Here is a 24,177-nt window from a genome sequence, read left to right as displayed (position 1 = left end):
TTCATTGATGGGTTGACTGCTTAGAATTCAGTATGCATTTCTCCCTAGGGTATTCTGTGCTGGTTTGGTTCTCAGGTCTCCCTTCAGAAGCCTACTATTGTCTATATAGCATTAATAAGACTAGCCTGAGTTCTGAGGTCTAGAACCCAGGACCCCTTGGGAGACTTAAGCAAAAATAAAGAATTTTCTTCCTTTTTGGTGGATTCAGATGGGTTAAGTTCCTCTTTGGCCCCCTCCATTTCCACTTGTCACGCTCTTCTGAGCACACAGTGAATTATCTGATAGAGGCCTCTGATCCCCATTTTCTGCAAATGTGCATTTTCATCCTAGTCCCAAAGAAGGAGTCCTGGTCCAGAAAGGCTGTTTTGTCATTTGGAGGCCATCAAGAAAGCCCAGAGATCCTGTTCTTGAAAGCACTTGTGCTCACCCAGAAGCCTGGCCTGGGAAGCCTCTGGGAGCGTCTCATCAGCAGAGGGCGCTGCAAGGCAAGCGATAAACCCGGCACAGTCTTAGACTCACCATTTGACCAGGGAATGGACAATGTACGCTGTTAATTAGTGGTGACTCTTATCTCTAATTAACCAACCATTTCATTACCCAAAATTAGGAGAACCATTTACGGAGTGAGAAACAGGGTCTAAGGTTAGATTAGCACTCCAAATGGACCACTAGCCTTAGGACATGTCAGCCGTTGGTAAATAAACAGGAATGATGTGGAGGTTCTGCTTTCTTTTCCTGGTGGGAGGGGCATCTTGGTGACTTGTCTCCTGCGAGATCGGCAATCAGGATTTGACAGTTTTCGGTGCTAATCATTTTTTCTTTCCTTAGTGTTTTGAAAAGGTTTGTCTCAATTGGCCAGAATATTCTGAGAGTTTCTGCTCAATATGATGTTAGTTTTGAAATGTGAGGAATCCAAGACTATAGCATTGTGATAAATGTGAAGGAGAAAAGATTGTGTAGAATTTAGTGTTGTGACAAGAGCTGCAGGAGGAGAAACTAGATGAGATTTCAAGAATGTATGGCCGGTACTTTGTTTTAGCAAATACTGCCAAATAGTTGCTTTGTTGTTGTTGTTAAGAACTGAAATCATAGATTTTATCTGCTTTTCTACTTTAGGGTTGATTTCTTTATTCCTGGTGTTCCCGTGACTGGTGGATTCTCGATTTGTTCAAGCCCGAGCCTGTTAAAACAAGAAAGTGTTTTGGAATTAGCAGTGAAATATACCAACCATCCTCCCTCCCTCTGGGTCCATACCAAGGTAGGGGCGTTGTGCACTTGACATCCTCTTGTGGCTGTCTGCACTTAGAAAATCTAGAATTAGTTCACTTTATCCACTCATGAAATCTAGACTTCAGTGAAGAGTTCAGCATTAGTATGTGTTTTGTTAAATTTCACATGGTTTTGTGCATCTTTTTCTAGGAAGCATTTTTTTGCTGGTTTTCACTAAGTTTCTTCCTTTCTGTTCTGAAATTTTATTCCCTCAACTGTGTCCTAGATCCTTATTAATTGCTCTTTGAGTTTCTTTGTGTTCTTTATGGCATTAAAACTTCCAAAGTCCTTCTAACCAGTATCTTTGTTATTGCCTTTGTAAATTTTTCCCCATTGTTCCTGATTTCTATTGTATCTTACTCTTAGACTTCTAAGAGTAGTCCATTCTTCAGGGAAGTAATAGGATGGAAGCATTGCCGGCTGATAGAAATTAACCTGTGTTCCAAATTAGGACTTAATAAGTGTCAATCACCCATTCCCCTCCTTTGTCCCCAACTATGCCCCCTCCACTCTATAACTTGAGCCTTCACTTCTGCTCCTCTGCCTTCATTTGTCTTTTTTTCTTTTAATTTTCCTTACATCTTTACCTGTGTTTATGATTTTTTAAACTCCCGAAGATCTCTGTTTTGTTTGTTTTACCCCACAGGTCAGTCTTTTTCTTTGTCTTTCTGGGGAAAAAAAGCCTCCAAATTTAGAGTTATTTTCATTTCATTTCCTTTATTTGAAGGTCTTTATCCTGGCCACTTCCAGAACTTCTTGTTGGAATTATTAAATTTAGAAACTGTGTGTCTTGGAGTTTGAAATGTAGGGTTTCATTCTGGAGACAGTCTGTAGATTTTTTTCTGCATTTAGAAGTTTGGGGCAGTTTCATTTGATTCCAACCCATTTTTTTAATATGCTATATTCTTCTGGGACACCTGTGATCCTTAAGTTGTCTCTTGATATTCTTTCTTCAAGATAGCTTTGGCTTGTTTAGAGATCATGTGTTCTTTTCATGGTTTTGCCATTACCTTTTTCTTCTGCCAGATTTTCCTCCACTTCACCATTTTTGTGTTCCATTTCTATTATTCCCCCCGCCCCCCTTTTTTTTTGCTCCTTTGGAGAAATACACTTTGGATTCATTTTTTCTAGTTTGCTAATTGAGTTTTTTTTAATTAACACTGAGAACTATAATTTCTAATATGTTAATTCCTAATTTTTTACAGATTTTATTTCTCCCTTGAACCATTCTGTAATTTCTTGCTCCACGTGCTCGTAGAATTCTTTGTTTCATCAGGCATTGGTTCACTTTCCTTTGTCTTCTAGTATTTATGGTATTGGTGAGGGTTTAATACTCATCTTTCCTTCTAGTTTTGGGATCCTCTTGGTTGATTTATCTGCTAGTGCTCTGTGTTTTTAGTGGGTTTCCTTCTCCTTGAAGTCTTTATTCTTTCCCCTGGTATTCCCCCATTACCCTCTTTCTGACTCCGCTTTGCTGGTGGATGCGCTCCCAGGACTGAGCTGCAAAGCAGCCTTGGCCTCCTCCCACAATGGGGATTTAGGTTTTGACAGTCTTGGTCTGTGCCTTAAGTAGTCTGTGGGAGACAACTAGCTCCAGCTGGGTTTCAGATCTGGTACAGCCACTCATGCTTATCCCTTATCTCTGTTCCTTCTTGGCCCTTGGCCTTCTCTGGCTGAGCTATGTTAGCATCAGCTGACTTTCTGCAGAACTCAGAGAAGGCTTTCCAGACAAAGTCTGTGCTGTGCAACTTTGGGGATCTCTAAGCTAGGGGGGAGACTGCTTTGATTCTTCTCCTTCTTTGTTGTTGTAGTATCTGCAGCAAGAGAACCTCCTGGTGGGCGTGGCATCAGCTCCCAGGTTGGACTCTGCCCTGGTAGAAGGGAGCATGGAGGTGGATGGATTGCTGAATGAGCCCTTTAAGGATTAGCCTTCTTCAGAGTTAATTGACAAGGATCTCACCTTGTTGGGGCTCTCTTTTTTTCTCCTGTAGATTCCACTGTTACTGTTCACATTTGGCACTTAATTTCTCTTTTCAGAAATTTCCAAAAGTTAGTGGGGACAGGACACAGTGTCTAGATTGCCATCTTGGTGGTCACTTCTTTAATGTGTAAACAGTTGCAGTCAGCTTCTGTTTATCTAGCATCCAAACAGTCAGAAAGCCCGAATCCCCTGTCTTTGTATCTTCCTCTAGGGATAATCCACGTTCATAAGGAAGACCATCATCCGTGTCACCTTAAGATCCTAAAGCACCTTTGGGACAGTACATATATCTCTAGAAAGATTCTGTTGAGCATGGTTTTAGTGTTAAAGCATATTAGACTACATTCCAGTTTATTTTAAAAATCACTGATATGATAACTGTTACCCCAAAAAGTCAATTAATCTGAGCACCCCATTTGCTAGTTATTCTGTTTAAACTGGTATGTATTTTAATTTTCAGATCACTTGTGGGGTGATTAAATATTAGCAGGTCCCAGTTTGTTGAACAGATTGAGTTTTATAGATTGACACTTGGAATTCATTTTCCCATAGAAACCATGTTGGTTTTTTGTTTTTTTTTTATTGTGGTTTGTTTATTGGGCCTATCCACAAAAAGACTATTTAATCTGTAATGTACTGAGTATCAGAAAACTCAACCACCCTTTGTAATGCTTTCTTGGGAAAATGGATCCCAGGGTCCAGCTTGAGGTGCTGGGAACCCGCCCTCAGCTGCTGTCATCAGTGGGATCGGGGGTGTCCTTTCTGCCCCATATTCCCCTCCCTCTTAGCTCAGAGCCACTGGTGGTAACTCCTGGGGCAGGCATTCCAGCAGGGTGGGGGCTTTAGGTGAGGAGGACGGAAGCGGGGCCATGACAGGAATCCAGGGAAATGGGGTTAAGGAGCTCCGTGGACCTGGGCCTTCCTGGGGCTACCTCCTGGGGGGTCATTCTCAGTCTGACAGTTTTTCTTGTTCCCTGGAACTCCCAGGGTTGGCCCACCCACCTTCCTTTTCATAGCCACCTGTTGTTTCTCATTAGTGCGTCTTTGGCTCTTTGGGGGGTTTCTGAGGAATGTAGGACCTTTTTAAGTTTTCTTTTTCTAATAAGCAAGGGAGAAACCAGGTTTCCCTTCCACCCCTTCCCTCCCCCCACGCTAGACCACCCCTATTGCAGTACACACATTTTTGTGTCGTCTTATTTTTCCTCTGTGCCTTAAACCACATAGGGAATGACAGAGTCACCCATTCCCATTGGTGTTCATGGAAGGTCTTTGTACATGGAGGTCTGCCAAGGGAGACTAGTGCTGGGACCTAGAGAACAGCTGTGGGGATTCCACCCCTGCCCCCCTTGCCATGGCCAACTCTGCCACTTGTCATGCACACTGGCCAGGGAGAAGTAGGGCCTGGGCGGAAGTGAGGACAGGTCCAAGCACCAGCCAGGGAAGGGAAGAACAGGGAAATCCTAGCAGCAGCATCAAGGGAAAGGTCAAGGAGAAATGAACTTGGGGGTTAGAGGACTCGAGCCGCTTGGAGGGGCTTGGATTCAAAGGCCTCTGAGGCCCCTTCCCACTCTTGAGCTTTGATCCTCTGTATGGACGATGAAATATCCAAGATGTACATAAGCCAGAGACCCTTGGCACGTCCCCAGTTGGACCCCTTAGTTATGTCCAGCACCTCTTGCTGCAACTGATTCTCTGCCCGGATTACATCCTATAGCTGCTTCCTCTGGCTGCCCAGTTCATCAATTCTCTGGTAGACCTCCCCTCACCCCAACATAGTCCTCAAATGGACAGTCTCTGCCCAGGGATTAGTTAAATTATTTGTGTGTGCTTGATCTGGGATCTGTTATAATAGTACCAGAGTGATAGGGTTCTCTTCCCGAGCAGCCAGTAGTGGATCGAGGGTAGAGTCCTCATGATTTACTCAATTGTGGAACTGGGATTATAGCAGCCCAACATACTTTCTTTTGTATTTCTGTTATAAATTTTGTCCTGCCATGTTTTCCCCCCTCTCACTTTTGGGGTCTGCTTTTTAGCATGGCTTGGTCTCTTCCTTCCTTAGTCTTATCATGAGGTCATGGGTGATTTTCTTTTCCCTTCCTATTTGCTTTTTTTTTTTTTTCTGGGCAGAGCATTTTCTGCCACCTTATTCATTACAGTGTGACAGCAGGGTCTTCTTCGGTGATCACGGTCAGATGTCCGTTGATCTCAGATTGGCGTACATGTGCCAACTGTCCTGCCAAGCCCCTTTCCTGAGCATGTCCAGCTGCCGTAACCAGCAAAGGAGTGTGGTGCTGCTCCCAAGTGCCCTGTGGTGCATCAGTGAAGTAAATTATTCTTGAAGGCTCTGTACCAACTCTGCCAGCGCCCTTCCTTAGGTGCACATGCTAATCTCAGGGAAGACCCTGAGCTGCCCACAGGCAGCTGCACACAGCCGATCTGGAGCCCCTCTCTAGTGGCTTGTTGTCCTCCTATTATGTGCCGTATTTGGCTTTTTGAAGGGATGATAGATGCATGAGAGAAGATTGCTGTGGGCTGGTATAAAAGTAGGACATCGAGTGAAGATCTTTATTTCTTTTATCAGTGGGGTACATCAGCCACCACCACACTAGAGTGCTCTGGGTAGGTTTTTTTTTTTTTTCCTATGTCGGCCTCAGGTCCTGTTGAAAATCCTTTTTTTTACAAATATGAAATCTGTTCACAAATTAGATATCTTGCACATAATTAAAAGCAGTGTCCTTTAAGCTGTTGTATATGGTAAGCTGTGTTTACTTGTTTGTTCCATTTATGGTTTCCTGGTGATTTTTATCTTTGTCAGAAGACAGAGGTAACCGCTGATTCTTTCTGATGCCAGAAATTAGAAGATAGCCCCACTGGAGATTGTTTGATAGCGTAGGGGAGGATCAGCTGGCTCCTGGAAAACCTTTACTCCAGGCACATTTCCTTTTGTGCGTCTCCAGTGTTGGAAATGCATCTTGAAACACAACAAGCTAAATTAGACTTTATAGGCTTCCTCTTAAGCGTAGACTGAACCATTGGAGGAAGAATCCCAGAGTTTTCAGTATTACTGTCAGATTCATGTAGGGATGAACGGGATTGTGAAAGATCATCCAGTCCATTCCCTTACTTCAGGCACATCCATACTTGAAATCTCTTCTTCATTCAAGTTGTTGTTTCATGTGTATTTTTAACCTCAAAGGAAGGAAATTTTAAAAGCACCTTTGGGAATGAATGTGTCAGTTTCCAACTCTTGTCAGTCCTTAATTTTATTCCACTTTCACTTAGTTTCTTTGTCCATAGTGAGAAACTGCTACTGTCCTTCATATAATAATAACCTCTGTATTTAAAATAGTTGTTATTCTTTGACTTTTTTATAGGCATTATATTTTAATTCTTTTCATTTTCTCTAATGGTTCTAATGCTTCATCAAAACTCTTAGATTCTCTCCAATTTTCCCTCCTCTTGCTGAACCTTAGATTAATTTCATCCAGTCTAACTTGGGTCTCTATGATGTGCTTATTAGCCCCACCAGGCTCTGTTACAACAAGCAGCACAGCAGGGCAGCCCTGTTGTATCTTAAAATGACCCACATAAGGAGGTTCTTGTTTCTCTGGCTGATTATTTCAGCAGCTTTGAGTAATGGAGTGGGACCCTGTATCTTTAGGATAAATGTTCTTTATTGCTGATGTCATCATTTTAATGAGGAAGAAGAGAAGCCAGCACCCAAACACCCCACCACTCTGCGTCTGCTCTGTTTCTAGGTGCTTACCAGCTACAAACAAAGACAGGGACTTGAATATCTTTCAGTGACGTGGTTATTCTGGTAGACCCAGAGTCAGCTGCCCTCTAACCTAGTAAGATTCATCCCTGTGTTTCCTTTATCTGAGTAGGTCACAATTGTATCTCTTCACTGCCTTACCCCGACTCAGAAATGTATAAAATAGATGTATAGTATTGTATAATATCAATATTTTATTCTTTAATACCATGATAATGGAGACTTCTTTTCTGGTACAAAGGGAGGGCCAAAAAAGTTTTACTTGGGATTTTCCAGTTCACACGGAGGGGGATGGGGTGGCCCCCCCAACCCTAACAACTATATGTAGAAGAGATAACTGTAATTAGAACACCACCTGAGCTTTACTTCCTTTGTAGTTTTGAGTTTCAAATTCTATATCTCTCTCCTTCCTTCCCTCCCTTTTTTCCCTTCCCCCTCCCTGAGACAGTAAGCAATCAGATATATTATATGTGTGCGATTATGTAGAACATTTCCGTATTAGTCACTTTGTACAAGAGGAGTTGATTAAAAGAAAAAAATGAAAGAAAAAAAGTGAAAAATAGTATGCTTTAATCTGTATTCAAACAATATCAGTTCTTTCTCTAGAGGCGGATAATATGCTTCATCATTAGTCCTTCGAGATTATCTAGGATCATCGTATTGCTGAGAATAGCTAAGTTAGTCATAGTTGTTCATTGAACAGTATTGCTGTTACTGCGTATGATGTTTTCCTGCTTCTGTTCACTTCACTCTGCATCAGTTCACGTAAGTCTTTCTAGGTTTTTCTGAAATCATCCTGTTTGTCATTTCTGTTTGTCACAGTAACATTCCATCATATACACTGCTTGTTCAGCCACTTCTTATTAGATAGGCATCCCTTTAATTTCCAGTTTTTAGCCACCACAAACAGAGCTGCTATAAATAATTTTTGCACAAAGAGATTCTTTTCCTTCTTTTGGATGTCTTTGGGATATAGACCTAACAACAGTATTGCTGGATTAAAGGGTACGCAGAGTTTTATAGCTCTTTGGGCACAGTTCCATATTGTTCTCCGGAATGGTTGGATCAATTCACAGTTCCACCAACAGTACATTAGTGTTCCAGTTTTCCCATATCCCCTCCAGCATTTTCCCTTTTTCTCATATTAGCCATTCTGATAGGTGTGGTATGGTAACTCAGAGTTATTTTAATTTTGCATTTTACTAATCAGTAGTGATTTAGAGCATTTTTTAATGATTGTAGATAGCTTTGATTTCTTTGTATGAAAACTGTTCATATCCGTTGAGGAGAATGACTTGTATTTTTATGAATTTGACTTAGTTCTCTGTATATTTGAGAAATGAGGCCTTTATCAGAGATACTTGTTGCAAAATTTTCCCTCCAGTTTTCTGCTTTCTTTATAATTTCGATTGCATTGGTTTTGTTTGTGTAAAACTTTTGAATTTTACATAATCAAAATGACCAGTTTTACATTTTGTAATGCTCTCTATATCTTCTTTGGTCTTAGATTTTTCCATTATCCACTAATCCAATAGATAAGCTATTTCATGTTCTTGTAATTAGTTTATGGTATCACCCTTTATGTGTAAGTCATGTACTCATTTCGGCCTTATCTTGGTATATGGTGTGAGATCTTACTCTATAGCCAGTTTCTGCCAAGCTGTTTTCCAATTTTTCCAGCAGTTTTTGTTGAACAATGAGCTTTTGCTCCAGAAGCTTGGAACTTTGGGTTTATCATATACCAGATTACTGTGGTCATTTACTGTATTGTAACATGTATATAATCTATTCTATTGATCCACCACTCCATTTCTTAGCCAGTACCAGATTGTTTTGATAATTACTGCTTGAGATCTGGTACAGTCTTGATTCCGTTGATATTTTTAAGTTTTTATTCTCCTAGATGAATTTTTATAATTTTTTTCTAGCTCTATAAAGTAATTTTTGATAGCTTAATTGGTATGGCACTAAGTAAATTAATTTAGGTAGAATTGTCATTTTTATTATATCGGCTCAGCCTACCCATGAGCAATTAATATTTTTCCAGTTGTTTAGATCTGACTTTATTTGTGTGAAAAGTGTTATAGTTGTGTTCATATAGTTCCTGGGTTTATCTTGGTCGGTAAACTCCCAAGTATTTTATATTGTTTACAGTTATTTTAAATAGAATTCCTCTCTGTCTTGCTACTAGACTTTGTTGGTACTATATAGAAATACTGATGATTTATGTGGGTTTATTTTGTATCCTGCAACTTTGCTAAAGTTGTTAATAATTTCAAGTAGTTTTGTAGGGTTTTCTAAGTAATAACATCATATCTGCAAAGTGATAGTATTTTGTCAGAGGCTTTTTCTGCAACTATTGAGATAATCATATGATTTCTGTTGGTTTTGTTACTGACGTGGTCAATTATGCTGATAGTTTTCCTAATATTAAACTAGCTCCGCATTCTTGGTATAAATACCACCTGGTCATAGTGTATGATCCTTGTGATATGTTGCTGTAATCTCTTTGCTAGTACTTTTTTTTTTTGCAGGGGGGAAGGCAGGACAATTGGAGTTAAGTGACTTGCCCAAAGTCACACAGCTAGTAAGTGTGTCAGGTATCTGAGGTTGGATTTGAACTCAATTCCTCCTGCCTCCAGGGCAGGTGCTGTACTCACTGCGCCACCTAGCTGCCCCTTTGCTAGTACTTTTAAAAATTTTTTTCGTTGATACTAGGGAAATTGGTCTATAATTTTCTTTCTCTGTTTTGGCTCTTCCTGGTTTAGGTATCAGCACCGTATTTGTGTCATAAAAGGAGTTTGGTAGGACTCCTTCACCTATTTTTCCAAATAGTTTATATAGTATTGGGATTATTCATTCTTTAAATATTTGGTAGAATTCACTTGTGAATCCATCTGGTCCTGGGGATTTTTTCTTAGGAAGTTCTTTGATGGCTTGTTCATTTTTTTTCTAATTTAGGTATTTGATTTCTTCTGTTAATCTGGACAATTTATAATTTTGTAGATATTTGTCCGTTTTATTTAGATCGTTAGATTTATTGGCCTACAATTGGGCAAAATACTTCCTAACAATTGTCTTAATTTCGTCTTCATTGGTGGAGAATTCACCCCTTTCATTTTTGTTACTACTAATTTGTTTTTCTTATTTCCTTTTTAAAATAAATTTATCAATGGTTTATTTTATTAGGGTTTTTTTTTTTTTCGCCACGAAAACAGCCTCTAGTTTTATTTATTAGTACAACATTTTTCTTACTTTCAGTTCTATTGACCTCTCTTTTGATTTTTAAGATTTCCAATTTGGTGTTTGGGGATTTTTAATTTGTTTTTTTTTAGTTGCATGCTCAATTTATTGATCTGCTTTTTCTCTGTTGTATTGATGTGAGCAATTAGAAATTGAAATTTTCTCCTTAGTATCACTTTGGCTGCATCCTCTAAATTTTAGTAGATTGTCTCGTCATTTTCTTTATTGAAATTATCAGTTGTTTCTATAATTTGTTCTTTAACCCATTTATTTATTTAGATTCCTTTCCAATTAACTTTAAATCTCTTTCCATTGTTCATTATTGAATGTAACTTTTATTGCATTGTGGTTTGAAAAGGCTTTATTTACTTTTTCTGCATTAGGTTGTCAGGTTTTTATGTCCTAATATATGGTCACTTTTTGTGTAGGTGCCATGTACTGCTGAGTAAAAGGTATATACCTTTCTATTCCCATTCCATTTTCTCCAGAGATCTGTCAAATCTAACTTTTCCAGAATTTTATTCATCTCCTTAATTTCTTGTATATTTTTGGGTTAGATTCATCTAGTTCTGAGAGGGAAAGTTGAGGTCCCTCACTGATATAGTTTTATTATCTATTTCCTCCTGTAACTCATTCAACTTCTTCTTCAAAAATTTCAATGCTGTTCCGTTTGGTGCATGTATGTTTAGTATTGATATGACTTCATTGTCTATGGTACCCTTCAGCAAGATACAGTTTCCTTCCTTATTACTTTTAATTAGATTTTTTTTTTGCTTTGCTTTTGCTATTTTTATTGCTTTTGCCTTTGAGATCATGATTGCTACTCCTGCTTTTTATGCTTCAGCTGAAGCTTAATAAATTCTACTCCAGCCCCTTAGCTTTATCCTGTGTGTATCTGTCTTTTCAAATGTGTTTCTTGTAAACAACACATTGTAGGATTTTAGTTTTTAATCCGTTCTGCTGTCCACTTTGGTGAGTTCATCCCATTCACATTTATAGTTAGGAGGACTGTATTTCCCTCCATGATATTTTCCCCATGTTTATCCTCCCTTTGTCTCTTAATCCCCCACCTTTTCCCTCCTCACAAGTGTTTTACTTCTGATCCCCACCTTTCCCAATCTACCTTCCCTTTTTATCCATCCCCTCTCCCCTTCTATTATCCCTGTTCCTTTTTACTTCCTTATAGGGTAAGATAGATTTCTGTATCCATCTGAGTGTGTATGTTATTTCCTGGAGTAAGGTTTAAGCTTTGGCTGTCACATCTCTCTCTCTCTCTCTCTCTCTCTCTCTCTCTCTCTCTCTCACTCTCTCACTCTCTCTCACACACACACACACACACACACATATCCATCTTCCCCTCCATTATAATAACTCTTTCATATCTTTTTTATGTGGGGTAATTTGCCCCATTCACTCTTCCCCCTCCTTCCACAGAAATTTTCTTTCTCACTCCTTTATTTTGTTTTTTGGGGTATCAGCCCATTAAAGTCATGTTATATCCACACCCTTTTAATTAGGAATGCTTGAAAGTCCTCTATTTCGTTGAATGTTAAATGTCCATTTTTTTCCCTGAAAGATGATATTCAGTTTTGCTAGGTGAGATTATTCTTAGTTTTAATCCTAACTCCTTTGCCTTTTGATTTATCATTCCAAACTCTAAGGTTCTTTAATGTGGAAGCTGCCAAATGCTGTGAGCTCTGGAATTTGGCTATGATGTTCCTGGGAGTTTTCATTTTGGGAACTCTTTCAGGCAGTGATCAGTGGATTCTTTCTATTTCTATTTTGACTTCAGGTTCTACTATATCAGGGCAGGTTTCTTTGCTAAGTTCTCGAAAGATGTATCTAGGTTTTTTTTTTTTTTAAATCATAGCTTTCAAATAATCCAGTAATTCTTACATTCTCTCTCCTGGATCTATTTTCTAGGTCAATTGTTTTTCCAGTGAGAAATTTCACACTTTTCTTATTTTTTTTACGTTTTTGATTTTTGTTTTATCGTATCTTGATGTCTCATAGAGTCCTAGCTTCCACTTGCTCAGTTCTAATTTTTAAGGAATTTTTTTTTCCAGTTTTTGTACTTTTCCATTTGGCCAGTTCTCTTTTTATTTTTTGCAAGACTTGGTGTTTTTGTGTGAGAGTTGGGCTCTGGTTCTGTAGTGTCCCAAGCTTTTGGTGCTGGGGCTCTGGGTCTTATTTCTGCCTTTCACTGGACTTCAGGGTTTAGCTGCCTGCTTTCTCTCGAGGGTAGGCTTCCCTTCTAGCTTGTACTTTGAGACAAGGAGACCTTGCTGTTGGCCTCCCCTGAGTGTGGAGGTTAGCTGCTCTTCCAGGGGTGGAGGCTTGCTCCTGACTTGCTATGGTAACAGAGTCTTTCTGGTGGCCAACCTTGGAGGAGAGATCTTGTTGCTGATCTGCCCCAGGGGTGAGGCCCTGCTTCTGGATTGCTATGGAGACAAGGTCTCTTTGCCCAACAGCAGGTGGGAGTGGGGAGACTTTGCTGCTGATCAGCATTTCAGGGGTGTGCTGGTGGCTTGGGCTGTTCCTTGCTGATGGATTGCCGCAGGCTACAAGGCTGCAGGCCCCCTACTGTGATACTGGCTGCTGCTGTTCCTGCTCTTGGTCATCATTCCCCTCCCACCCCAGTGAGACAGAGCTTTCCTACAGGACTGTTCAGCTGCTTCCCTGCTCCCAGACCAATTCTGAGGCGGTTTTCAAGTTGTTTGGAGGGAAATTGGGGAAGGCTTCAGAGGGTTCCTTCCTCACTCCACCATCTTGGCACCGGAAGTCCCTTTCTGAACTTCGTTCTGCTCTCTTCTCTGTACTGACGTCTCGCTCTGCTTCCCTTCATTGGGACAGATAAATATAGCAAACCCCACACACTGGCCGTGTCTGGAAGTCTCTTCCTGCCCCTCTTGACCATCACTTCTGTGACTGAAGTGGGAGAGCAGAGGTCATCCTCAGCCTTTCAGAATCCTTATTGGCCATTGCATTCATCAGGCTCTTGAGTCTGTCACCGTGGTTTTCCTTTTTAGGCTTATTATGTAAATTATTCTTTGGTCTGTTCATTTTACTCTGTATCAGTTGCTGTTAGTCTTTGCAGATTTCTCTGAATCTCTCCTTTTTGTCACTACTCATGGAGCAAGAATGTTTCACTCTAACCATTTCCCAGTTTATGACTTTGTTTCTATTTCTTTGATCTCCCAGAGAGTGCTGGGTCTTCCAGCTTAGCTGCAGAGTGCTGTGGGTGTAAGGAAGCATCTCATGCCATTCCTTTCCTTCCTAGTGTACGCTTGGCTCAGAAGTGGCCCTTCGAGTTGGTGGAGAGTTCTTCTTTGACCCTCAGCCTTCAGATTCTCCTGTGAACCTGGTGCTCGTAGCTGGTGGAGTGGGGATCAACCCTCTCAATTCCATCCTGCTGCATGTAGCTGATCTTTACAGACATCGGGAGAGGAAAGGAACTGGTTATGAGATGGGAAGAGTCAGACTGTTGTACAGTGCAAGAAATACCGGCGAGTTGTTGTTTAAGGTGGGTGAGGACAGTGGTATGAAACTAGGCCCAGCGGTCATCCCACGCTCACACACAGCAAAGCGCTTTCTCCTCCGTGGGATTAGACAAGCAGAGGCTTTCGTTTTTAAAAGAGGAAACATTTTATACAAGAGAGTAGTAAATATCTGGTGCATCACTCAGCGGGGCAGAGTCTCCCTCTGGAATGAGCTCAGTGGGCTCTCTTCTGACTGCATCTGACTGGGGATGGCATGCACAATCTGACTGCATCGCTGTGGCTACAGGCTGTGCCCCAAGCTCCAGGAGCTGTGGGATGGCCAGCCTGCCTGGGCAAGTGAAACTGGCTTAAATGAACATGTTTGGTTGGGAACCACATAGCTTGGGTTGGCTTTGCAGCTTCACCAAAAAAAGAACAAAAGAGTGGAAAAAGTTAATAGATGCAAATGTGGTCACTGAAACCACAGCTGAATTATTAGTGCTTGAGAAAAAGCAATCCCAGGAGTTAGTAATATGCTTGTTAGCATATTCATATTTCAATTAAAGCCAAATAGTGCAGTGCATTTTAAATGCTCTGGCCTGCTAGGCTGCAAACAATATGTCTCCAAGTAGAGAGGGAGGAGGGGATCTGAGGTGTGGGCAGATGTGGAGGGTGTGCTTAGCATGGCCAGAGGGAGCAAGGGGGTCTGGATGCTGTGATTGGGCACATCTGTTGGGATTCCTTCAACTCTGGTGTAACTGAATATGTTTAACATTCCAGAAAAGCATTCTCAATTTAACAAATGCATTTCCTGGGAAAATCATGTGTAGTTTCTATGTTACACAACAGACTACAGAAATCAGTGAAGAGCTTCTGCCATATGTTACTGGTGAGTGCGGCACACAGATCTACCCTAAGATGCTCTGACCATCTAGGCCAGAGATTTGGTGGGGCGGGAAGGGTTGTTGTGGTCAACAAGGAATCAAACTTTAGTTTGTTTTTAAATTTTTTTTATTTTGAGCATTCAGGGTTGGGGGTGGGGGTGGCAATCACGGTTAAGTGATTTGCCCAGGATCACACAGCTAGTACGTGTCTGAAGCCAGATTTGTACTCAGGTCCTCCTGATTCCAGGGCCTGTAGTCTATCCACTGTGCTACTCAGCTGCTCCGCATTCTTTTCTTTTTAAATTTTGAGTTCCAAATTTTCTTCCTCCCTCCCATCCCACTGAGAAGGCAAGCAATATGATATTAATTATACATGTGAAAAGGGCAGCTAGATGGCAAGCGGATAGAGTGCTGAGCCTGAAGTCAGGAAGACTCATCTTCACTTTGCCTCAGTTTCTTCATTTGTAAAATGAGCTGGAAAAGGAAATGGCAAACCACTCTAGTATTTTTGCCAAGAAAACTCTAAATGGGGTCACAATCAAACACAATTGAAAAATGATTTAACACCATACATGTGAAGTCATGCAAAACATATTTCCATGCCATAAAAATAAATAAATGAAGGAGCAAACAAAGTGAGAAGATTATACTTCAGTTTGCACAGAGTCCATCAGCTATCTCTCTGGAGGGGAATAGCATTTTTCATCATGAGTCCTTTGGAATTGTCATGACAGCATTGCTGTTACTGTGTGCAGTGATCTCCTGGTTCTTCTCACTTCACTTTGCATCAGTTTATAGAAGTCTTGCTATGTTTTTTCTGAAACCACCTCCTCATCATTTCTTACAGTACAGTGGAACTCCATCATAATCATGTACCAGAAGTTGTTCAGCCATTCCCCAGTTCATGGGCGTCCCCTCAATTTTCAATTCTTTGCCACCACAAAAAGAGCTGCTGTGAATATTTTTGTACATAAAAGTCCTTTTCCTTTTTCTTTGATCTCTTTGGGATACAGACCTAGTAGTGGTATTGCAGGGCCAAAGGGTATGCACAGTTTTATAGCCCTTTGGGCCTAGTCCCAAACTGTTCTCCAGAATGGCTGGACCAGTTCACCCTTGCATCAGCAGTTCATTACCGTCCTTGTTTTTCCCTCATCCCCTCTAGGATTTGTCATTTCCGATAGGTGTGAGGTGGTACCCCAGAGTTGTTTTAATTTTCTTTTTTGCTAATCGATAGTGATTTAGAACGTTTTTTCATGTGATTGATAGCTTTGATTTCTTCTTCTGAAAACTGCCTATTCATATCCTTTGACTGTTCATCAGCTGGGGAATGACTCTTATTTTTATGAATTTGATTTAGTTCCCTATGTATTTAAGAAACGAGGCCTTTATCAGAGAAACTTGCTATAAAAATGTTTGATATTACTTCATCGTCTATGGTACCTTTTAGCAAAATGTAGTTTCCCTGATCATCTCTTTCAGCTAGGTTTATTTTTGCTTTACCTTTGTCTGAGATCAGGATTGCTACCCCTGCCTTTTTCACTTCAGCCGAAGCATAATAAAGTCTGCTACAGCCCTTTATTTTAACTCTATGTGTGTCTTTCTGTTTCAATTATGTCTCTTGCAAAGAACATTGTTGGATTCCGGTTTCTAATCCTTTCTGCTGTCTGCTTCCGTTTTATGAGTGAGCTCGTCCCATTCACATTCACAGTGATGATTAGTAACTATGTATTTCCCTCCATCCCATTTTTTTGTTTATTCTTCTCCCTTTCTTTTTATCCTGACCCTCCTCAAAAGTCTATTTTGCTTCTAACCACATCCTCCCTTAATCCAACATTCCTTTTTGTCACCTCCTACCCACTTTCTCTTATCCTCTTCCCCTCTTATTTCCCTATTGGGTAAGTTTGATTTTGGTATTCAGAGAAGTGTGTATATATAGTCTTCTTTCTTTGAATTAGTTCCAATGAAAGTGAGGTTCAAGCATTGCCTGCTCTTCCCACTACCCCTCTTCCTCTCCACTATAAAAGTTCTTCCTTGAGTACCTCTTTTATATGAGAAGATTTTCCCCATTCTACCTCTCCCTTTCTCCTTATCCCAGTGTCATCCCTCTTTTTCACCCTTTCTTTTTTGGGGGAGATCATTCCAACATGATCAACTTATACCCATGCCTTCTCTCTGTGTAAACTCTTTTAACTGCCCTAATAATAATAAAGTTCTTAAGAGTTACAGGAATCATTTTCTTATATAGAAATGTAAACAGTTTAATCTTACTGAATCCCTTATGATTTCTCCTTCGTGTTTTCTTTTTTTATGTATCTCTTGAGTCTTGTGTCTGAATGTCACATTTTCTATTCAGCTCTGGTCTTTTCATCAGAAACGTTTGAAAGTCTCCTATTTCATCAAATGTTTATTTTTTTCCCCTGAAGCGTTATACTCAGTTTTGATGGTTAGTTATTCTTGGTTTTAATCGTAGCTCCTTTGCCTTCCAGAATATCATTTTCCAAGCCCTCTTTTCCTTTCATGTGGAAGCCACTAAATCTTGTGTGATTCTGACTGTGACTCCACAATATTTGAAGAGTTTCATTCTGGCTGCTCGAAGTATTTTCTTCTTGACCTGGGAGTGCTGAAATTTAACTATATATTCCTGGGAGTTTTCATTTTAGCATCTTTCAGGAAGTGATCAGTGAATTCTTTTGATTTTGATTTCTGTTTTAACCTCTGGATCTAAGATATTGGGGCTGTTTTCCTTGATGATTTCTTGACATATGCTATGTAGGCCCTTTTTTGATCATGGCTTTCTGATAATCTAATAATTCTTAAATTATCTCTCCTTGATCTTTTTTCCAATGTGATATTTCACATTTTCTTCTATTTTTTCATTCTTTTAACTTTGATTTTTTGTTTCTTAATGTCTCATGGAGTCATTAGCTTCTAGGAACCCAATTCTGATTTTTAAGGAATTATTTTCTTTAGTTAATTTTTGTACCTCTTTTTCCATTAGGCCAATTCTGTTTTTAAAGGAGTTCTTTTTTTCGTTTAATTTTTGTGCCTCTTTTACATTGGTCCAATTCTGTTTTTTAAGGTGTTATTTTCTTCAGTATTTTTTGTGCCTCATTTAGCAAGCTGTTAATTTTCTTGCATCGCTTTTATTTATTTTCCCTATTTTTCCTCTACCACTCTTATCTCCTTCTTAAACTCTTGTGGGAATTCTTGTTTGGATTGTGTCCAATTAGTATTTTTCTTCAAGGCTTTTATGGTAACTGTTTTCACGTTGTCATCTTCTGAGTCCTGATCTTCTCTGCCACTGTAGCAGCTTTTCATGATCACATTCTTTTCTTCTGTTGTTTGCTCATTTTTCTGCCCTGTTTCTTGGCTTTGAATTTTATATTAAAGTTGGGCCCTGCTCGCCCAGGGATGGGGAGGCACTGTCCCAGGCTTAGGGCTTTTTGTGCTACTGTTTTCCCAGCTAGTTGTGGAGGTCTGCAGGCTTTCATTGCTTCCAGAGTTGTGTGATCTGGGAGGAGGTGAGGTCGCTGCTCTCCTGGCTGGTGCTCTGGTCTTTATCAGAGAAGGCTCCCTGCTTCCCTGCAGCTGCGTGCACTACCGCCCCCCCTCTGCCTGAGAATGATAGCAAATGCTTCTCTCTGGCTGGGACTGACTGTGACCCAGAACTGCATATGGACAAGAGATTGGCCCCTCAGTGCCCACTGCACCCAGTGCCAGCAGAGGGTGCCCTCTGATCTTTTTTCTGACCTCTAGTCCAGCCCCCTCACCATGTCTGGGCTGAGAGCTCCTGGAGCTGCTGCCGCCGCTGCTGCCACCACTAGTCTGGGCTCTGGACAGACCCCCACCAAACCTCTACCAGACTTCTCTAGACCAAAAAATATTTCGCCTCAACCTTTTGTTGGGCCTGCTGCTCCAAAATCTGATATGAGGTGTTATTTTAAAGTTATTTGGGGTGGAATGCTGGGAGTTGCTTCATCTAATCCACCGTCTGGACTCTACCCCCAAAACTTTACTTTATAAGCAGTTGGAACATGTAGGCAATGTGGAGTCCCAACCTGGGAAGGCCAAGAATGAATTATTAGAGAAAAACAGGGCTAGAAAACAAATTGAGTATGCTGTTATAAACAGGCTTTTCACTTCCCTTCAGAAAAATTTAATGTGTGCATTCTTTAATTGGCTTTTTTGTTATCATAAGGATGCATGCACAGATTGTACATTCTGGTCTTGGCTGTGAATTGACACCATTTGCTGTTGATAGTCATTTAAATTTTACATTTTACCTTCTCCATTAGATTTTTTTTTTTTTTAAGGATGCTTAGTCCCATTTCTAGCTTCACTGCTTTCTGCTCCCTCTTGGGTCTTGAGGCGTTGGCTACACACCACACTTGACTGAGGAGAGAGATTGCAAAGGCTAACCCACAGCCAGCATGTGCATACACGCAGGGCTGACACACCACCCGCATACCCTGCCGCTTGGCTGTGTCTAGACCAGTCTCATTGGGATGGATGGACAGACATGACTGATCTGAGATGCTCTGTGTTCTCTTTTTGCCAGAGGGAAGGATCCCTGACAAGGATCTGGAGGAGCACATCTCCAAGGACACTTTGTATTTTCTCTGTGGCCCGCCACCAATGATAGAACACTTCTCTCACCATCTAGAAACCTGTAAGGTCCCCAGAGAGCGCATTTGTTTTGAAAAGTGGTGGTAGAAGTGGAGATGAAGGAGAGAGACGGGCGTTAGCTCACGACACTGACCAGGACTGGTTCTGTGCCACGTGTATGCTGAGGCCACAGGCCTCCCCGGGGCTTCCCCAGTGCTGCCCAGTGAGGTGACTTGCCAATGAAAGGAGATGAGGATGAAGAAGTGTGTACATGGTGAAAAGCACTAAGAAGACAAAATCTGAGCAAAGGTATCATTGATGACAGTATGTGGATAAGTTACCTGAATTTCCTTGATTTAAACCCTCACGGATCTTATAATGCTCCCCACATTGGGCCATTATTGATTTTTGGCATTTTTTCCAGAGAAGGCGGGCGTGGCAAGAATGATTTAGATTTATCCCTAAATATCTGAAACCATCAGATTTGGTTGTGAAATATTGTCTACGTAAAACTTCTCTTTTACAGAAAACTTGTGTCATTTATGTGCAATAAACTTCTATTTTAATCAGACATTTTTTAACAGTGTAAGTAGAAAATTAATTCTACACTGAAAATCCATTTATCAGAAAGCCTCATACCAGCTTGTTCTAGGCAGCAGCTTTGCTCCTTGGGGCTGTGGTTTTGTCCTAAGGAGCCAAGGAAAGTTGGGTTTTGAAATAAGAAATTACCAGGAAAATGAGTGCTGGCCGTTTAACCTTGGGCACATTTGCTTTCTCATCAGTAAGTGCCCCTCAGTATATACCAGGACTGATTGCCAGTCTCCTCTCAGGGTAAGTCTCCCTCCGAGCCTTGGCTACCGGTCCAGGTTACATCGGTCTGAGGATGACGCCGCCCCCTGCGTGGCTTCCAGGGAGGGTTGATATTACTGAAGAGATCTTGTCTTTTCTAGCTCGGGCAGGGTCCACTTAAGGTTTGCTTCAGGGAGTTGAAGCAGGTTCCAAGTCCCCCCTTCGTTGGGATGCTTCTGAGAAGAAAGGTGTCTAAAGCATGACTAACTTCCCCTCCCTCTGCCAGCCATCCCAGGTAGCAGTGAGAACTGTGCCATCACTTTGGATTGGGTAGGGATTTACAGAGGTCAGAGCAAGTCTTCCTCCTTTGGCTAAGCATGAGAGGCACCAGCTCCAGCTCACATAGGAAGCCAAGAAGGGAGTGACTTGTCCAGAGTCACCTTGCCAGGCAGTGGCAGAGAGAGGGATTCCTGAGCCCACGAGGGGGCTCTTTGGGGCATGCCACAGTGGCGAGAACATCACCTGGAAAGCTGTTTACAAGCCTGTCACGGCCACTGGAGAGATGCTTGGTGCAGGAGCAGGTCTCTGCATTGTAGTTTGGTTCTCCACATTTCAGGAAGCTGGATCCGAGAAGCGTCACCTTTGCAGCTCTGAGGAAGGTGTCCCCTGCCCATGGTTCAGGGGACTCAACAGATCGAAGGAAGTCTGGTCCAGTCTGGTCAGATAAACCAAATAAACACAAAAAGATTGTCCCATTTTCTTCTCTCGCTGCAGAGCCCCCCAGAGGTGCTTTGGGGTGAAGGAAGGGGGCCCTTAAGCACATACATAGACATAAAAATGTAATGGATTTGATTTGGTACCTTTTATTTTGGACTTCTGCTTAGTTTGAGGTTTGGTCAAGGTTCAGTCCGACGCTGGTGAAGCATCCTGGCACTAGTCCTGGACTGGGTTCACATGCCTCCTCTGCTTCTCACTAGCTGTGATTTGGAGCCTCAATTTCCCAAGTGTAGAATGAGGGGGTGGCTTTCGATGACCTTTACCAGCTCTTGGCACTCTTGGGACCCATCAGCATTTGTCAAAGTGTTTTGAACCTAGGTAAGAATTTCTCAGTGAGAGAGAGAGAGCCCATGAGGCACCTGATCAGAATAGAACAGAGAAACCAATTAAATGAAATAAGCAAGTTCAGACCTGCACATACAGTCCATGCATGAGATCTCCGAAGAGGGAGAGAGAAGTTTGGTTACTCGTGGCTCCTCAGCTTACCTGCTAGAGCTCCTGGGATTCCCAGAGCAAACCCCGACCTGAGGCTGTGTGAGAAGGTGCACAATTCGGTCCAGAGGCTTGGGGGCACCAGGAGGCAGCTCCCTTAGCAGGATGAGGCAGCTGGCCGGGCCTGAGGCCCCTTGGAGACCCAGCAAGTGGTTTCTCTGCACCATAAAGTGGTCATTCTCTGCAAGTAGCGCTGTAAGCCCTTGACAGGCCAAACCTTGAGCTCTTGTAATCGATCAGCAGATCCGGGATTGATGCAAATAGAGGCTGCACTGCCTTCTCCCCTCCCTCATACATACATATGATTTGTTATTTAAAAAAAAAAACCAGGTATGACTTTTTTGATTTTTTTCTTCAAAGAGATTGTATCTTTGAGCATTAGTTATAAATTATATTTCTTTAGCGCTCAAAGTTTGTCTTTACTGTTCATTGCATAAATTGGCCTTGTAGCTAATTCAGACTGACTTTTCAGCACTAAAAGGTGCTTTTGTGCTGGTAGGCCCCATGAAAATTGCCCCCAAACACATCAACCTCAAAATGACTTCCTTTGAGCTAGCTCCATTTCAGTGGTCTTTGATGGGTACTAAAACTGAGAGAATGATTTCTTTGGGAAGGCCCTGTTAGTGACTCAGTTTACATTTGACATGTAAATTGACACATTTTGAGGAAGGCTGCTTTAGGGGAAGGCACAAATCCACAGCTTTGGTAAAGCTGCTTTTGACCCAGGCCAGCTACAGGGTCCCATTGCTGTAAGCTCTGTTAGCCAGGTCCTAGGTTCACTATATTTCTTATTCTTTTTTTTTTTTTTTTTTTTTTTTTTTTTTTTTTTTTGCTTTTTGGCAGGGCAATTGGGGTTAAGTGACTTGCCCAAGGTCACACAGCTAGTACATGTGTCAAGTGTCTGAGGCCGGATTTGAACCCAGGTCCTCCTGACTCTAGGGCCGGTGCTCTACTGACTGCGCCACCTAGCTGCCCCCTATATTTCTTATTCTATATTTTGCTGGGTCTGTGAGCCCACCCTCCAAAGGTGCAGATTGAAAACCATCCACACTGTCTTAAATAGAAATTATTGCTGTCTTTTGTTCTTACAGCACCTTCATTTCCAAATAAATTCCTTTCTTCCCCAACCCCGTAAACCATCCCTTACAGCAGAAAGTGAAAAGAAGAGAAAAATGAGGAAGTCATTTAGCAGATTTGTCAGATGTGAAGTACAGCGTTCCTCACCCACAGTACCCCACCTCTGCAATGAAGAGGAGACAAGCCTCTGTCCTAGGCCTGTGTCTTCCCTTGAATTTTCTGCAGCTCCGTTGAAAGTAGTAGCCCACTCCTCTGTCCTGAGCACAGGTCACTGTCCACCCGCAGTGTGTTTCCAAGGTACATTTACCTCGTGCTAGCCGTTCAACTGTGAATCAGCCTGGACAATAGCCTTCATTCAGGGGGTTTTTCGTGGACAGATAGTGAAGTCCTGAATGATGGGAGATCTCATTCAGGAGTCTACAGTGGCAAGGAGCAGGCACAATGTTGAAAAATTACAAAATTTACTTAAGCAATAGCCCTTCTGTGTGTGTAACTCCAAGCTGGCAGACTTTAGCTGGGCCAAAGAAAGAACATCACGGCCCTTAATGATCAGAGTTGAGAAAGACAGCCACGTACATCTCCTTTTCTACATGATCATTTCTTGCCAACTAGCCTTTCTTACTTCAGCAGCAACAGCCTGTGTTCATGCATTTCGTCAAGCGTAGATCCCTGTGCTGTTTGCTGAGGTACAAGGTCGGGTCCCAGTCCTCAAAGAGCTTACGGTCTAGTTCATTGGCATCAAATTCATACAGAGACAAGTCAACCAAATTGTACAGAAGGATCCCTGCAGGCCACAAGTTGACTTAGAAAACCATATATTAACATCATCTGTCTTTTGCATTTTTATTTATATTGTCAAGTATTTTCCAATTACATTTTAAATCTGCTTTGTGCTGCATTCTGATGGGTTGGGCCTGAGGAGGCCACGTGTTGGGCTTCTGGCCACTCATATCAAAGGACAACAAATAAATCAGTAAGTAAAGGATTTCCTCCTAATCTAGCCAGCTATCTAGATCTTTTACTCACCAGGCACTGCCTGACTCTACTCTTGGATCTGACAGAATTATGAGCCCACCTTCTATATGGAGGCTTTCCCCTAGTAGGACTCGCAGTTACCAGACACAGCCCAAGAAGGGATTCCCTCCTCCCCACCCCCTCACCTCCACAATGCCATATTGCCAGATAATTTTTTTTAAGGTAAAGGGGAAGATACAGAGGATGAATGACCTACTCTGTTGGAGTCCAAGCAGGCTTATTCTTAAGATGGGAAAGGTTTTTGTAAACTATGACTTGTAACATCATCGCTCTGAGGAAGTATGTTATCACTGACACGTAGAAGTGAGGGGGGGGGGGTCTCTGCACCCACATGCATATTTGTAATTATGTGCATATCTGATGAGTGTCACGCTCCCAATTTCACCTGTTACTGACATGTTTGGGTTGTAGGTGTTTTCTCTGAATGGAAAACAGTTCCCTCAAATTCCTCCTGTCATTACAGTCTGGGTTATTATAAATATTTATGTTCTGATAATTTGGCATGACATTTTATTTAAAATAAAGCTATGATAAAAAGGTAGTTTTATTTTTGTGTGTTCTTAGAGAAAAGAGGAGGCCCTTCCTGGCATTGGTGTTATAGCATCCTCTTATTTATGTAGAATCTAAAAAATCAGTGGTCCCTTTTATGTGTGAAGATGATGCTACTGAGGAGGTACCTCTTTCCTGCTGTGGCCTGGATGTTTCAGGCACTCGACTGTCCCTTTCAAAACACCAGCTTCCATTTGAAGGGAATATTCACTCTAGTGAAAT

General features: G+C 41.5%; 1 protein-coding gene across 1 annotated transcript in view; it reads left to right on the top strand.

The window, feature by feature from the left end:
* The window catches only part of OXNAD1 (oxidoreductase NAD binding domain containing 1), a 37,881-nt gene extending 18,074 nt beyond the window's left edge, over positions 1-19,807 (top strand). The window contains exons 4-7 of the mRNA XM_036758561.1: positions 1,117-1,258; positions 13,549-13,791; positions 14,528-14,636; positions 19,190-19,807. Of these exons, the coding sequence (XP_036614456.1) occupies positions 1,117-1,258; positions 13,549-13,791; positions 14,528-14,636; positions 19,190-19,344 (649 nt within the window). The 3' untranslated portion in view covers positions 19,345-19,807. The remainder of the gene's footprint in view (positions 1-1,116; positions 1,259-13,548; positions 13,792-14,527; positions 14,637-19,189) is intronic.
* Positions 19,808-24,177: the final 4,370 nt, after the last annotated feature.

This window comes from Trichosurus vulpecula, chromosome 5 (genome assembly GCF_011100635.1).
Source record: "Trichosurus vulpecula isolate mTriVul1 chromosome 5, mTriVul1.pri, whole genome shotgun sequence".
Lineage (NCBI taxonomy): Eukaryota > Metazoa > Chordata > Mammalia > Diprotodontia > Phalangeridae > Trichosurus > Trichosurus vulpecula.
The sequence above is the reverse complement of the archived record's forward strand: the minus strand, read 5'-3'. Positions and strand labels throughout refer to the sequence as shown.